General features: G+C 49.2%; 1 protein-coding gene across 2 annotated transcripts; it reads left to right on the forward strand.

Annotated features, from left to right (window-relative positions):
- The first annotated feature begins 3,357 nt into the window (after positions 1-3,357).
- On the forward strand, positions 3,358-12,778 carry LOC121835958. Of its 2 annotated transcripts, XM_042290543.1 has the most exons (5): positions 3,358-3,678; positions 4,246-4,396; positions 5,033-5,167; positions 6,697-6,894; positions 8,187-12,778. In XM_042290543.1, exons 2-5 carry the CDS (start codon positions 4,264-4,266, stop codon positions 9,299-9,301), a joined length of 1,581 nt encoding a protein of 526 aa, XP_042146477.1. In that variant the 5' UTR covers positions 3,358-3,678; positions 4,246-4,263; the 3' UTR covers positions 9,302-12,778. The 2 variants fall into 2 exon arrangements, with proteins under 2 accessions (XP_042146477.1, XP_042146478.1); XM_042290544.1 differs by lacking the exon at positions 3,358-3,678 and having other exon boundaries at positions 3,832-4,396.
- The last annotated feature ends 2,412 nt before the right edge of the window (positions 12,779-15,190 follow it).

Consider the following 15,190-nt stretch of genomic DNA (forward strand, 5'->3'; position numbering starts at 1 on the left):
ATGGTCACGGTTTCGCTGATTGTACAATTGGTGCAAGAAGGCACAAAGTACCTGGCAAAGGCTGTGTCCCTTGGAGATGCTGTGTTCATGCTGCTTGCCAAGCTGCGCCTCGCTCTGCTGAACCGCGATCTTGCTTTCCGGTTCAATGTATCAGAGGGGACAGTGGCAAACATAGTGGTAAAGTTCATTCCTTTGCTTGCAGAGACTTTTTTAAAGTTTATCATATGGCCTACACGACCAGAAATTGCACGCACAATGCCAACCCTTGTGCATCGGTACTATCCGCAATGTCGTGTCAATGTGTCAGAGGGGACAGTTGCAAACATAATGGTAAAGTTCATTCCTTTGCTTGCACAGACTTCCTACACGACCAGAAATTGCATGCACAATGCCAACCCTTGTGCATCGGTACTATCCGCGATGTCGTGTCATTATAGACTGCTCAGAATGTCGCATTTCGCGATCACTAGCATTCACTGTCCACTCGCAAACGTATTGGTACTATAAGTCATGTAACAGTATAAAGTTTCTCATGGGTGTGATGCTGTGCAATGCAGTCAGCATCATCTCAGAGGCATGGGGAGGAAGAGTGTTGAACAAGAAGCTTACACAGAGAAGAGGGCTGCTGGACAAGCCAAGAATGGGGACGCTGTTCTAGCTGACCGAAAGTTCTTTATTCGCAAGGGCATTGGTAGGGTTGGAGCTAGGCTGGTTGTGCCAGCGTACACAAAGGGCAAACGACAGCTTCCTGCAGAGTAAGTGGAGACCGCACAGAAAATGTCAAAGATAAGAGTTCATGTATAGTGTGCCGTTGGTCGCATTAAGGTTTTTAAAATTCTCCAGGACAGACTGCCCATAAAGCTACTACGACAGGCCACAAACATCCTACTCATATGCTCTGGCATCACAAACCTGAAACGAAAATTGATGTAGGGGCTTTTCGTGCGGCAGGTACTGTGCGCTGATCAAGGCAGGGAAACCTGCCTAACCTGTGTGCTTCTTTTTTAACCCTTTAACTGCCAATGACGAGTCTCGCTCATCCAGCTTGTCGTGCTAAATTTCCCAATGACGAGTCTAACTCGTCTTGCAATGCCGGAATGTCTCCTTCCCAGGGACGAGCGGCGCTCATCCGATGCTCGCAGTTCATAACGCATTTTTGCGCACATTTCTGATAGTTCAAGTGAAGATGATGATGAATTGCTTTCGGACAGCTGCAGTGACTGGTCATCCAACCTTGAATTGAGCTCAGACGACTGCAACGCAAGTAGAAATGAAGACTTGTTGACAACTCAAAAATGTATGAAGCTTGACAACGAGAAGCTGCTGCCTCCACCTCCTCGATTTCTGTTTCCGGTTTCGTTGGGGATGATCGCCACACTAGAAGATGATCAAAACCCTCTTCAGTTTTTTTTAATTGTTTTTTTTTTTTTTATTAGGACGTGATTGCATTGATTGTGCTGGAGACTAACAAGTACAACAGGTACGCTGAGCAGTTCCTGTTGATGCATCAGAAAACGAATGGCTCCCGCGCCGCTGCTTGCAGGTTGCTTACTGCAGAAGAGCTCAAGGTGTTTCTCGCAATGATATTGTTGCAGAACATTATTGACAAACCTGAACTGGCAATGTAGTGGTCCACCAGAAGAATTCTGCAGAACCCCATCTTTGGAGAGCTCATAAGCAAGAATCAATTTGATCTTATAATGAAGTTTCTTCATTTTACAAACAATGAAGTCGAAGAACCATAGCACCCCCAGCCGAAGCTCCGGAAGTTGTGGCCTCTGCTGTGTTTTCTCAAGGAGCAATTTCTTGCTCTCTATATCCCTGAGAGCACTGTGGCAGTTGATGAAAGCCTGCTGTTGTACAAAGGTAGGCTTTCGAAGAAACAGTACCCACCTCTGAAAAGCTCGCGCTTTGGCGTGAAGTTTTTCCTGCTTTGCGAGTGCGAGAGCGGTTCTGAAGGAAGATGCTGCCATGGGCACAACGACTGTTATGACTCTGATGAGGCCCTTCCTTTCCAAAGGGTACTGTGTGACAGTTGACAACTACTACACTTCTCTAGAACTTGTGGACAGACTCTTGTGGACAGACTCCTCCAGCACAAGACCGATGTCTATGGCACGGTTTGCCCAACAAGGAAAGAAATGACCCCCTCCAAAGATCTGAAGCTGAACAAGGAAAAAGTTGGGGCTTATAAGTGAGAAAAGTGCATTGCTCTGCAATGGCGTGACAAGCAATTCGTCACCCGGTTCAGCACAGCTCATGTTCCAACTCTCGTGGAAGGCGTAAATGTTCACAATGAAAAAGTGGTGAAACCAGCTGCGGTCCATGACTACGACAACATGATGGGAGGTGTGTAGACAAAAGTGACCAGAACCTCCCATACTACCCTCCGGTAAGGGGCGGCCAGAAGGTCTACTACAAGATCGTCCGGCATCTTTTTGACATGTCCACCTACAACTCTTTTGTTTTGTACAAGAAGGAAGGAAGCACGCTCAGTCAGCTGGGCTACCGACTCTACCTCATCGAAAAGTTGATCTCAGCATATCACAATGAGAGCCAGAGGAGCAAAGTGGGAAGGCGATCTGGCAACAAAGCCACATGGCTTACAGCTCGCCATTTCGTCAGCTTCATTTCCCCGACAGCTAACAATAAACTGCCGGCCCGGCGCTGCGTTGTTCGCTGCGAGGCCCCGTCTGCTGGAGAGACCAAGATCCACAAAGAAACCAGGTACTGGTGCAAGGATTGCAATGTGGCAGTCTGCATGACTCCGTGCTTCAAGATCTACCACACGAAGACAAACTTCTGGGCCCTCTCTACCTCAAATTCCGACACCAGGCAAGTCGCAAAATGTCAAGAAAAGAAACCATTTGTTGTCCAGTTGATTCATATATGTGAGATCAAAGTATTGTGGCCATAGTAAATGCTCTATGCAAGCTAGCAGCTTCTTTTTTCGCAATAACCAAAAAATATGCTTTAAAACAGTCAAAATGAAGAAATACAAAATATTGTCTATTTAATATTTGAGGTAATATCGCAAAAATCATAAATGAATTCCTCTTAAGAAGAAACAATTCTAAATGACTATGTAAAAAAAAAAAAAAAATCAAAAGTTTTTTTTTGTTTTTTAAATTTGGCAGTGAAAGGGTTAAAGGAACCTCCTGGAAAGCTCAGTGACAGCAGACATTTCTCTATTTTCTCAAAGACTTCTTGAAGAAGCCATCTGCCACCGGGGACTGGCATTTTTTAGTGATGACTGTCAAACCAAGATTTCCAAGGCCTATCCTTTGCAGTTCTCTCTGCCAGCATTGTCCACTGCTGTCTTTGGATGAAATGCAATGTGAATATTTTTTGTCACCAACAATAGACCATTTGCAGTCCTCCCAAGCGCCCCGGCGCGCGCGCGAGGAATCTTGGGATCGGTGTTCTGTCGGCCCCCGTCGTCTGGCTGCTCTCCGTTGGAATCGCATCACCTCGCTCTAGACATACTTTTCATCTTCGTTGTTTATACTTAATAATCCTCTTTTTTATCTACTCCAGTGTATTTTTCTTGTTCATAAGTGTATCTATTTCGTTCAGCGCTTTGTATTTCTTCTGTATATTACGTGTTTTTGTGCATATTCCATCGTTTTCGACGCGGCCGTCGACGGACACCACGCCGCTTCGTTCGCCGCTCCCGGGGTGAGTACTGACTGTTGCCGTTACGCTCTATCCCGCTCCTAGGCCGTTCATTTAACTCGTGTGCGGTCGCGAGAGAGCAGTTTCGAACATCACTACAAATGTCACCGCTGTAAGCAGAGAAATAAAGTAGTCATCACGAAGCGAAGGCCGACATGCCTTCGCTTCGTGATGCGCTCGCCCTGTGAAATGTGAGCGTGGGATATCGAGTACTGCTTGCGTGCTCAACATTCGGGACGGTGCTTTGTCGTTGCGATCTTTTTGCCCTTCGGACGCTTGCGAAGCTGTACCAGCGGTCGGCGTGCCTCGGCAGCGCTCGTCAACAACCGTCCGCGCGGCGTCACTTTTCTCGCGTTCGCTGACCGTCCGCGAGCGCCGGTGATTCATCGTCGCGGCTGGTATGCGTATGTAGTACATCGCATAGCTTCACAATCGCTCTTAACAGCGGTTGTGAGTTGAGCGGGCCCTTAGCAAGCGAGTTATGTCAGCAACTGCAACTTTGAAACTGATGGTCACTTCACTTATTTATTTCACTATTCGAGATGTCAGCTGAATGTAGTATCTTCTTAGGTCACCCTCAGAAGCCACATGACGGGCGGTACAACCTGCTGTGTACCGGGCTGTGCCCACACCACTCTCACTGCCAAGCATGTGTCCTGGAATCGCTTTCCGAAGAACAGCCATCTACGCAACATTTGGGTACAGCGAATCAACAGGAAAGGTATTTACCATATTTTTTTACTTGTTATCTACACTTTCCTGACAATGATCAGGAAGGTACAGTGTGTGTACTGTCCGACGTGGCCCAAGTCATTTTACCCATATGTACAACATACCTGCGAAACACATTTTTTTTAAAAATAAAAATAGCATTCATTATTTTTGACCTATAAGTGCAACATACGACTGAAACAAAAAAGACAATCTCAAAGAATCCCAGATGTTGCATGTGCCCTTTTCACTCTCTTGGCCACTTCCACCTGCACCGACATACCAATATTTGATTGCATCGCAGGAATGTCGCTTCATCTCACTACCCTACAGCTAAAGCAAAGATACTCTCACAGTGCTTCTATCATTTTCAGCGTGCATCCACTCCAGGTTTGTTAGGCATAAACTATGTGCTTGTTCTTAGTGCCCGCTGCACAATGGTACTGGAAGTGTTTAGAAGGCGGTGGGGTGACGATGGGGGAGGAGGAGAACTGAATTCTACCCCCTTGCCCGGATAGTTTACTGACGCCCCTGTTCAGACGCCACGGCTGCTGCATCCATTCTTACCACTGAGATTGAGTTGCACTTGCTCCAAAGTTGAATGGGTGAATCTTAATATGGTGCTAACTGCTTCTTTTGCATGCAGGTACCACTGGACGGTTCTCTCTGTGGACGCCAACCTCTGACAGCAGAATATGCGGCGCTCATTTTAACGAAACTGGGAGAAAGAAGTACGAGGACAAAGCTCCCCGGTTTTTTCCAACCAGGACATTTCCGAAGTGTATGTTATTTGCCTATTTTTGTTTCTTTCTGCAATAGTTGTTTTTCCCTGCTTATATTCTTGCTTGTGATCACTGTATACATGGGTCGTTTCTCACGTGAGCTACGTCACTGCTGGTGGCGTCTGGTGATTTGTGGACAGCGGTGCTACCCAGTGAGCATGGCGAAATACGTGACCTACGGAAGCAATCATCGCTCTCATAGAAAAAGACGGAGCTTCAAGCAATCGTAATGTCAGATTTTGTAGAGCTGCAGACATAATAACAATGTTTTGTCTGAATACATGAGATCTCTCAACGGCTAGACGACGCAAATGGACTGCAATCGAAAAGAGGTTTTGCGACGTGCGGTTAAGTAGCATCAAGGATATCACTGAAACTGAAAAAGTATAACATTCTCGTCCGTCATTAAATTTGCAGTGGGAATAGGTGGCATATAAACCTACTGACTGCCTTTTTCAAGGATTTGGCTTGGCTTAGCTAGCTTGCTGCTCAAGGCACCAGGGGATGTCGCTCTGCTGCCTTCATCTCTGATGGCCCCAAATGACAGCTTTTAATCCAGCTCTCTCGTTGTGGAAAGTAGTGAAGGCTCTGCATGTTTCCTGTCGTACATTGAAGTGCCAGCTCATCTCGACTCTAAATAACAGCAGTGTGTTTGAACGGTACCAGACGATGCTTCTTTATATTTCCGACTGCTCTATCTGACACAGTCGGTCACAATGCAAGAGGACTTCAGCGAGCTGGAAAACACTCTCTTAGCACATAGAAAAACATAGGAGAAAATGTACCAACATGAATTCTAGAAATATTTTGAGCGAAAACTGACGTCAGGTGCAAGGACTCTATAATTACTGTCCACCGTGTTTGCTTGACTAGGCAGCTTCCTAGTGACCATTCAAGCAGATAGAGTTGGACATGCCTTGTCAGGAGTTTGCGGTCGTAATATGCTTGAGCCAACTGCTTTGTAAGAAGTTGCAGCTGTGCATATCGTTCGTGTCACAAATGGAAACACATATGAATGCGGAAATATAATTATGTTTAATAAAGGGCCCTTTAGGCAAGTATGGACAGCCTAAGATGGCACCGAATATAGTCGATTTCACAGTAACATGGCAGGTGGCAGACTCTATAACCCCTGTGAACTGATTGAAGTGTTGAAGTCAAATGTATGTGACAGCTCTTTACTAGAGAAGTGTACTCTGATTGGCTCGCTTGGGACAAACCTTTTGTTGTGTGCCAAACTATGTTGAATAAGGATATAAACTTTGTTCCCTTCTTTTATACGCCGGTGGCTGTTGAATGCACTTCGTCTCAGAAAGAACTGCAACAATCGCTATTTGGCTACAACATTCCAGACCAGCTACCAAAGGGTAGAAACAGTGACCGCTATTGATCCAGCTGAGCTCTTGGTTGTTTGACATGTTATGTGCTCCGTACAGTGTAAGCTGTGCCCTGTGCTAGACAGAATTCCAGCCGGTATGTAATGCTTATAAAATAATTGCGTGAACAATTGCCTTATCCTTGCCTGCAGATGTTGCGGCCTGCCCAAAGGTCCCAAACATGATCTGCGCAAGGAAGCGCCATGCGCTGCAGCCGCTGCCGGCCTACTTTCTGTCGGACCTTGACCTGGCACAGACCGTGACCCTGCCTGCTAGCCAGGAGCCAGCACAACCCGGCAGCCCCTTGGCCTCCGCTGGTGCCCCTGACACTGATGATGTAATAGCTAGCGGTAAGCTCCTAACATTGAGCATCAGTGTTGCTCGTCTGTTTATTTGGCATCCCTGTCAACTGTGCAGCAGTCCCGATAGGTGCATGGAACACTTACATGCAGTACGTCGAACTTTACAAACTGTACTAACTCAGTCACCGCTGGCTATAGCACGCAAGTTGTGGCCGTTCCATACTCGCAGCACCATATGGCACGGTGCACTCTAAGATACCGCACATGCAAGGTACCCGCGGAGTTGTTCTTTCAGATTGCGGTCACACCCTCACTTCATTGTCTGCCAGGTACAAAGGAGATGCTGCCACAGCCCTGCTTGCATGTTATTTGCCTCAAGATCCAGATTGAAAAGTGGGGACACATGCTTTTGTTTATCCATTGTTTCCTACAAGACAAGCGGCGATTCTCTGGCGTCCACAAAAAAACCATCCCCACTTTTGTTATGGAGCACGGGCAAGGCTATGCATGCTCTTAGAATTCGCAGTTGACTCCAATGCATGCGCACGAACGCTGCACCGGAGCCTCTCAGGGCTTCGAGTTAGCGTCCGCAGCATTCTCCGTGCTCCAAGTAAGTGTAGAACAAAGCTTAGTTCCGCATTTCCCCGCAGCACCCCTGACGATCGGATCTCAAGGCGAATAGCCAGCATTCCCATTATAGCTCCTTCGTGTGGAACAGAGCAGCATTAAAGAGGTCATAAACCGACTCAGTTACTTCTGCTAAATGCTGCTGTCGCACAATAAAGCTTGAGAACAAGCAATATTCTGCTCTTCCTCACAGCCAGGTAAAATAATCACATGATTACTGTTAGGGGTTAGCTGCTACTGTTGGCGCAGTGATTAGACACAAGCCCAAGCCCCAATAGTTACCATGGCATTGATTGTAACCAAATAGTCAGGTGCTCACTCAGTGCTTGGGTCCAGTTCATAAGCCGTCTGTATTCAAGTGTCGTCACCCTGGTGTGAACCCTAGGCTTTCTCAACATTGTGATTTCTGACTGTAAATTAGCCTTCTATTCCTCAGAATATAACCTTGGCAGGGGAGCCTCTGGTTTGTGGTATATAGATTATTATATAGATTATATTTGTGCTACAGACGTCAGTATGCTTGTATGAGGTGCAGAACATCCAAATGCATATCGTTTCTTGGCCCCTTTAACATGTGATGCTTTTTTTGTATGGCACATGATATGCTATTTGGCAGAGCCAAGGCAATTACAAGGAGAAAGCCTAGTTTTTTGTTTTGATATTTGACTGCAAAAATGATGTGATATTTATTTTGCTATCTCCCCATCTGGCAGACCACCAGTACAGCATCACAGGATGTATCGATCAAGCCCTGCGTGATCGCATCAGGCAGCTAGAGGAGCTCGCTTCTGCAAACGAGAAACTGCGCAAGGACAACGACCGTCTACAGAAAGAAAATGAAGCTCTGCGGAAGAAAGTAGCCCATCTTGAGGAGATGTATGACAAAGCAGAGGAGGTCATCGATGCTACAATCCCCTTTCAGAACTTCACGCTCACAGCCGTGCAACAGGACCCAAAGAAACTGGCCTTCTACACGGGATTCGACTCCCTGGAGAGATTTCTCGCCTTTTACAAGTTTGTTCAGGCAGGTTATGAAGCTCACAAGGAAAGTCAAGGTCCGCAGAGAAGGTCACCTTATCTATCCATGGATGATCAGCTGCTGCTCGTGTTGTCCCGCCTGAGGGTGGGACTTTTGGAGCAGGACCTTGCATACCGGTTTCGTATCCACATCAGCACAGTCAGCCGGGTGTGGACATTCTGGATTGGTTACCTAGCGGACTACCTTGCTCAACTCAACTACTGGCCGTCGCGACAGGTTGTGAACAAGCACATGCCGGAGTGCTTCATCGAGGCGTATCCATCGACGAGAGTCATTCTGGATTGCACGGAAATCTTCATCGAGACACCTAGCGACTTCAGGGTGCAGAGTGATACCTACTCAAGCTACAAGTGCCACAACACTGCCAAGGGACTGCTGGGCATCACCCCCAATGGGTTCGTGTCGTTCGTGAGCGACCTTGCCCCTGGCCGCGTCTCTGACAAAGCCCTGACCGCATGTTCCGGGCTATGCAACCTTCTTGAGCCCGGAGACTCTGTCATGGCGGACAGAGGCTTTTTGATCACTGAAGAGGTCGAAGCTGCAGGGGCTAACCTGAACATTCCACCTTTCCTTGGGGGAAGGCTACAGCTCTCCCTGGAGGACGAAGCGAAAACTAGGGCGATTGCGAAGGTCCGGATCCACGTGGAACGAGTGATTGGACAAATGAAGTGTTTTCGAATCTTGAGGGGTACTTTCCCAAACAGTATGAGCAAGAGCCTGGACTCTATCTGGAAGGTCTGTGCTTTGCTGTGCAATTTCACGAGAGAGCCACTGCTCAGTCGAAGCTAGAGCTGCAGTCTTGTGGCTTCGTAGATGGTCGTGGAGAAAAAAGAGGCCATATCTCTCTATCTAGCTCACTTCAGCTCCGGCAACTTTTTGTGCCCACACGCCCTCATGACCCATGACGACCATTAGCACCGACTACGGCCCTCGGGACTTTCCTCTACCCAACGAAATGGACTCACAACCCACCGAGGCCACGCTGGCTTCTCCCGCTGTCTGAAGCTTACCGCTCAATGCACCACCCACAGCCGGTGCAACCACTCCTGCCGTCACGTCGCTTCTTGATGCACCACTTGTTGCCGCGTGAATTCAACCTGCGGTCTTTACTCAGAATCCATTCTCCATCCTCGGCGACGATGATCCCGAAAGCAAGTTGTCGCCCCTCAACAACAGTTGCCACATCCGCACTGCCGCCAATGAAACGAAGCGTGCTCGTGGCATTTTTTTCTTCGGCGCCGCTGCGACTAAGCTTACCACCTCACCCCGGTGCATCCAACGTGACTCGAACCCTGACTCGTTCCCCCTGGAGGACGGATGGCATCCTGTCTCTCGCCGACGTAAGGCGGCCCCGCCCGCGGCGCCTCCAGCAGCATCGTTCTGCAGTGAGTTCTCCCACACTGTCATTCTACGGCCGGCCAAACCATGCCGCATCATGGACGGGGTCTTTCTTGCCATTGACTCTGCAGTTGCTGCACAGATAGACCTCAGGTCTCCTACACCATTGCAGCCCCCTACCAAGTGAGGTACCTCGACTGCAGTAATCAACTTGCAGTTGATGCTGCTTTGTCTCAAGTGTGCGATGCATTCCTCAATGTAACATACATCCCGATCGGCACTCTGCAGGTCTCCGTGCAAGGCTACGAGGCCATTCGCCGTGGCCAGGTTCGCGGATTCATAAAAAAAGTCTGGCGACCTGGATTCTGCGTCCTAAAAAACCTTCATTGCCGGAAATCTGCTATCCTCCAGGCCGGTCCTCTCACAAACTCTGGGTCGGCACTCATTACATTCGACGGCACCAGCCTCGCGTTGCCCAGTGCCCCAACAGCACCCAAGCCAACGGCACAACACAGCGTCGTCAGTTGCCTTCATCAACATCCAAAGAGAAGCCGGCGTCACCACCAGTGACGCCTGAAACTAGCTCCTGCTCAGCAAGCTGTGCTGTTATCTGCGCCCAAAGCCCTCATCGCAGCACCGAGGTCTGCGAAGCAGAAGACTGACTCCCGCCCGGTGCTCGCCACAAAACTCCTAACGCCGGCACACAACATCACCGCCGACCTCACACAAGTCCCAACATCAGAACCGCCTCGGACCACCTTCGCAGAATCAGCGAGAGCTGTCAACAGCACTAGTGAGACGCCTGCCCTACTTCCGTCAGGGTCAGACTTTACTGGCTTGCAACAACAAATCACCCTTTTCACAAAACAAATGCTGGCAGCCACGCAGCGAATTCCGACGATGCAAAACTCGCTGTTTACTCTCGTGGATACCTGCACCCGTGCAGTAATCGGGCGCCTCGCGATGCAGGGCATCATTCCGTTCGGCGGCCCCCCACTATCACCACGCAAACATGGTTAGCGCCCCCAGGATTGTTCAGTGGAACTGTTGCTCGCTTAAACAGAAGAAGGCAGACTTCATCGAAAAATTTTATCTTCACTCGTCATCCGACATGGCCGCTGCGTTTGCTCTACAAGAAATCAACGGCCCCCTCCCTTCTTTGCCACAGTACGATGGACTTGCTCCGAACATTGAGACTAGTGCCCCCTTGCCTTGGATTCGTTCCGCCCTGTACGTTCATCGATCAGTGTGCTTCACTCTTCTCGACACCTCACAGAGGTGCTCTGCAATGACCAGCGTTACGGGTTGCCGCCAATTCCTCAACGGCCCGTTTTTCTCTTCTCTGTCTATGTGGCTCCAGACACATCGCTAAACCGCTGGACAAGGCAGCCGCTAAACATCCCTTTTTTTAAGCACTTCGCCCGTCTTTATCCAAAAGACGACGTTCCCGTTTGCGGTGATCTTAATGCCAAACACACGCATGGGGCTACGACATTGACCTTCCCCACGGCACGCGGCTTCTTGCAGACCTCACAGGGCTGAAACTTTCGTTCCTCAACATCCCAGACACCCCCACACGTATCAAACAATCCTCCCAACAGCAGGACACCTGCCCCGACTTTACCTGTGCTCGTTACCCTCGACGCTGGAGATGGCATGTCGCCGGCGACCGCCTCGGCGGTGATCACCTCCCCATTATTTTACGCTACGACTTCCTATCCGCAACCCTATCTCACTGTCGCGCCTGCTGCGACACATTCTTCACTAAGTGGGACAACTTCCGAGCAGCTCTTTCTTCTGTCATGGAACTTGCTGGCTTTTCCGACATTATACAAGCTATCCAGTCCGCCCACAAGTCTGCCACAAAGCGGCTAACCGTACCGGACGATGCCGCTTTGACGAGCATTTACTTACTGGACCGCCGCATTCACCTGTTGGCCTGTTACCGCCGTTCTCGCAGACCACGACGACTCCTCAAACCTTCACATAAACTCCAAAAGACTATCTCGTGCTACACTTCGGAACTCGCTTCCAACTGCTGGACTTCCCTGTGCAGATCCATCTCCGGCAATAGCCATCTTTCGAAAGTTTGAAGGCTCCTCCGTTCTCTCCTCGGGGACCACAAACCTAGGCAATTTGCTGCCACTGTTGCCCTTCGCAAAGGTGTCTCTCCCGAGGAGCTAGCTGAACGGGCCTCGGACGTCTTTTTTCCGCAACCAGCGCAACATGACTCTGGATGCTACACTTGTGTTCACCCTGTCACCAAGCTCTTGGGATGGATTGCCCGTTCACCCTCCACTCGCAGTGCACCTGGCCCCCAACAACGTCACAGTCGGGCAACTTCAGAACCTCCCTACGGCACTCAAGGAAACCATACTCGCCGAGATCAACCAGGTGACTCCAGACTACTGAAGCCCCAGGAGTCCCTGATCGCTGCCACTTGTCTCATTCGCCCTGGAAGCTCCCGAGAAGATTAAAAGCTTTTCCTCTTTTTATGCCCAAACAGCAGGGCAGATATGGTGGCCACTTCTTTGGTCGTTAAATAAATGTTTCAAAGCAAAGGTAGATGGTCATGATGAAAGAAATCAAGGACGTTAGGATTCCTGTCAGAAGTACTCAACGCAATAAAATGTTGTCCAAACTTGCCAGGTTTTAATTTTAGATTGGTTGCACACTACACGACAGAGTAGCGAGCATTTGATTATTCTTAATTTTTAACTAGGACTGATTAAATTAATTTCAATACTTTTGGATGTTTTATTTTAATACACACATATCCTCTAAAAAGGGCGGAAATGTAGTGGTTAATAAAGAAAAATAGACGTAATGGTGGGGCCACAGTCGACTCCTAGCAGAACTGTTTGGTGGGGCAACAGGCAGACTGAGATTAAAGCCCCTCTATCCTGGGAAAAGTGGCGCCATTCATTGTTGTGGAAATTCTCGAGACACGTACCGTGTGCCACTTCTGGGAAGGACATGGCGTCTGAAATCTAGCTCAGTGCTGCGCTGTGTCGCCATGATCTTCCCAAGGGCTGCATGTTGCACGTGCCTCGTGCATCGACGCACTTTGCGCTACTTTTAAAACATGAAGGGGCTTTAACTGAGATGCCATTGCGTGTGCCACAGGCAAAAATTCAAGATGTTGAAAACAAGCTGTTGCATTGTAAATTGTGCGAATTACTAAAATTCTCCGTCAATATGCCCCAGCAAATGAAGATTAGAGGGTTTACAGATTAAACCAAAGGAAGATGTCTGTCACCCCAGAGGAAGAACATGTGGGGACCTTGACGTGCAACCAAAATTTCACCATCAATAGCGCTGAAATCAGTAACGACACTACCGTAAACCAATTTTGCTCCCAGGTGGGCCGCCGGAAGCGGCGTTGGTAGCCACAGCACATGGTCGTTGTTGGAACTTTCGCGCATAATGCAGAAGAGGATCATGCCCTCTTTAGGTGTCACACGCTCCCATACCATCTTTAGTGTTTGTGTGTATGGCGCGTGCTTTGGACGGTTTCACAACTGACGACCACGCGCATGCTAGGCTGTGAAGATTACACGCTGGGGCGTGGGTTTGTAAACAATGGAAAAGTGTATGAAATTTAGCATGCACAGTGCACAAACTCTATTTTCAGTACACAAATATTGCGACTACTATATCGGACAGAGGTACGCGCTACAGTTTGCAACAAATTCTTGTGCCGACATGAGCAGTCTGAGGCATTCCAACTACTTGTCATGACAGCCACTTTCAGTTCACAAAAGTTGGTTTATTATATGTTCTCCAAGTCTTTGGCATTAAAAATGAGGTTGATTCCTTTGTGACACTGCCGTGCCGGGCTGTGGCCGGCGGTGAAACTGCACAGCCCACCAGCGACGGCAAGCAACCAACTGAGCGTCCAGAGCTAGGAACCAAAAGGCACCTTTATCACACGAGGCAATGGCTTTTTACACAAGACGTGGGCACAGTGTTTGCAACCCGATTACCGAAAGTGTCCAAACTTGGCACTAGCACCGCCCGCAAAATCCCCCCTTTAGAATGTTCAAGGAGAGTATCGGACACCTTGGCTGTGAAAAAAAACAAAGTTTTACAGATTGAGTCTCTTGGGAGCGACCACTTGTCTTCCAGAATGGGTTGAGTAGTGTCGGCCCGTACCATCACCACGAACACGTGGTGGTGATGCTGGACGAGGCACATCACGATGACGCGAGTAGACAGGTCCACCTGAGGCCGAACCGTCGACGGAAGCTAGGGGTGACGCCGGCCTCGGAGAGACACAACAGCACCTGCCGCAGGCGTTGGTCATGTTCCTTTTTCGTTCTGCCGAAGACTAGGATGTCGTCGACCATGTTGACCAATTCCGTCTAGGACTTCCAAGATCCACGCCACCTGTCGCTGGAAAAACTCAGGGGCCGACGTGATGCCAAATGGGAGTCGGCAAAAGCAATAACGCCCATACGGCGTAATGAACATCGTAAGCTCTTGAGAGTCCTTGGAAAGCTTGACCTGATGGAAGCTTGAGGTAACTTTGAGCTTCGAGAAGACTGCCGCATCGCCCAGAAGTCCCAGGACTTGATCGACGGTGGGGAGCACATGACGTTCTCTCGGGACAACTTGATTTAATTTTGTAAAGTCGATACAGACACGGTAACCTCCCGACGACTTTGGAACCATGAACAGTCCAGCGTCCCGAGGTGTGGGGGTTGGTGACACGCCGAATGGCTCCGTCTTGCTCCAGTTTGGCCAGTTCTGTTTGCACCACCTCGCGCAGGGGTATCGGTATGCGGCATGGAACACTAAGTGAAAACGGAACCGCATCCGGGCGTAGCCGAATCTTGTACTCCTCCTTGAGCGTGCCGAGACCTCTGAAAAGTCCCTGCGGGTGCCGGCACTTTCATGTCGTCCAAGAACTTTACCACACCCAGAGCCTGGATGGCTGGGAACCCGAGCAGGGGCATAGAGAGGGACTTGATCACGTACAGACGCTGATGACCGGTCTTGCCTCGCCACAGGAGGGTAGCCATGAAGTACCCAATGACTTTTAGCGACTGGTCTCCTGGTGCTGTCAGCAGGTCGTCGACCTTGTCCAGATGATGAGGTAAGTTCGGGAAGGCTTCCGAAACAGCAGACGCCTCCGCGCCGGAATCTACCTTGAATATCGCCGTGTAGTTGTCGACATTGACCTCAACGTACTTGGCCTTGGCCTTCTCAGTCTCGAGGATTGCGTGGAGCGGTAAGGAACGCCACCTTGCTCTGCTTTCGTTTCCGAGCGCAACAGACGTCCGCGAAGTGGCCCTTCTTCTTGCAATAATTGCACAGAGACTGCCGAGCAGGACAGTT

This window comes from Ixodes scapularis, unplaced genomic scaffold, assembly GCF_016920785.2.
Source record: "Ixodes scapularis isolate PalLabHiFi unplaced genomic scaffold, ASM1692078v2 PGA_scaffold1__304_contigs__length_218370807, whole genome shotgun sequence".
In the NCBI taxonomy this organism is placed as follows: Eukaryota; Metazoa; Arthropoda; class Arachnida; order Ixodida; family Ixodidae; genus Ixodes; species Ixodes scapularis.

Coding starts and splice junctions, on each gene's coding strand:
- LOC121835958 (XM_042290543.1), top strand. CDS start 4,264: ATGACGGGCGGTACAACCTGCTGTGTACCGGGCTGTGCCCACACCACT. Junction 4,397..5,032: donor ACAGCGAATCAACAGGAAAG/GTATTTACCATA, acceptor TTTTGCATGCAG/GTACCACTGGACGGTTCTCT. Junction 5,168..6,696: donor AACCAGGACATTTCCGAAGT/GTATGTTATTTG, acceptor CCTTGCCTGCAG/ATGTTGCGGCCTGCCCAAAG.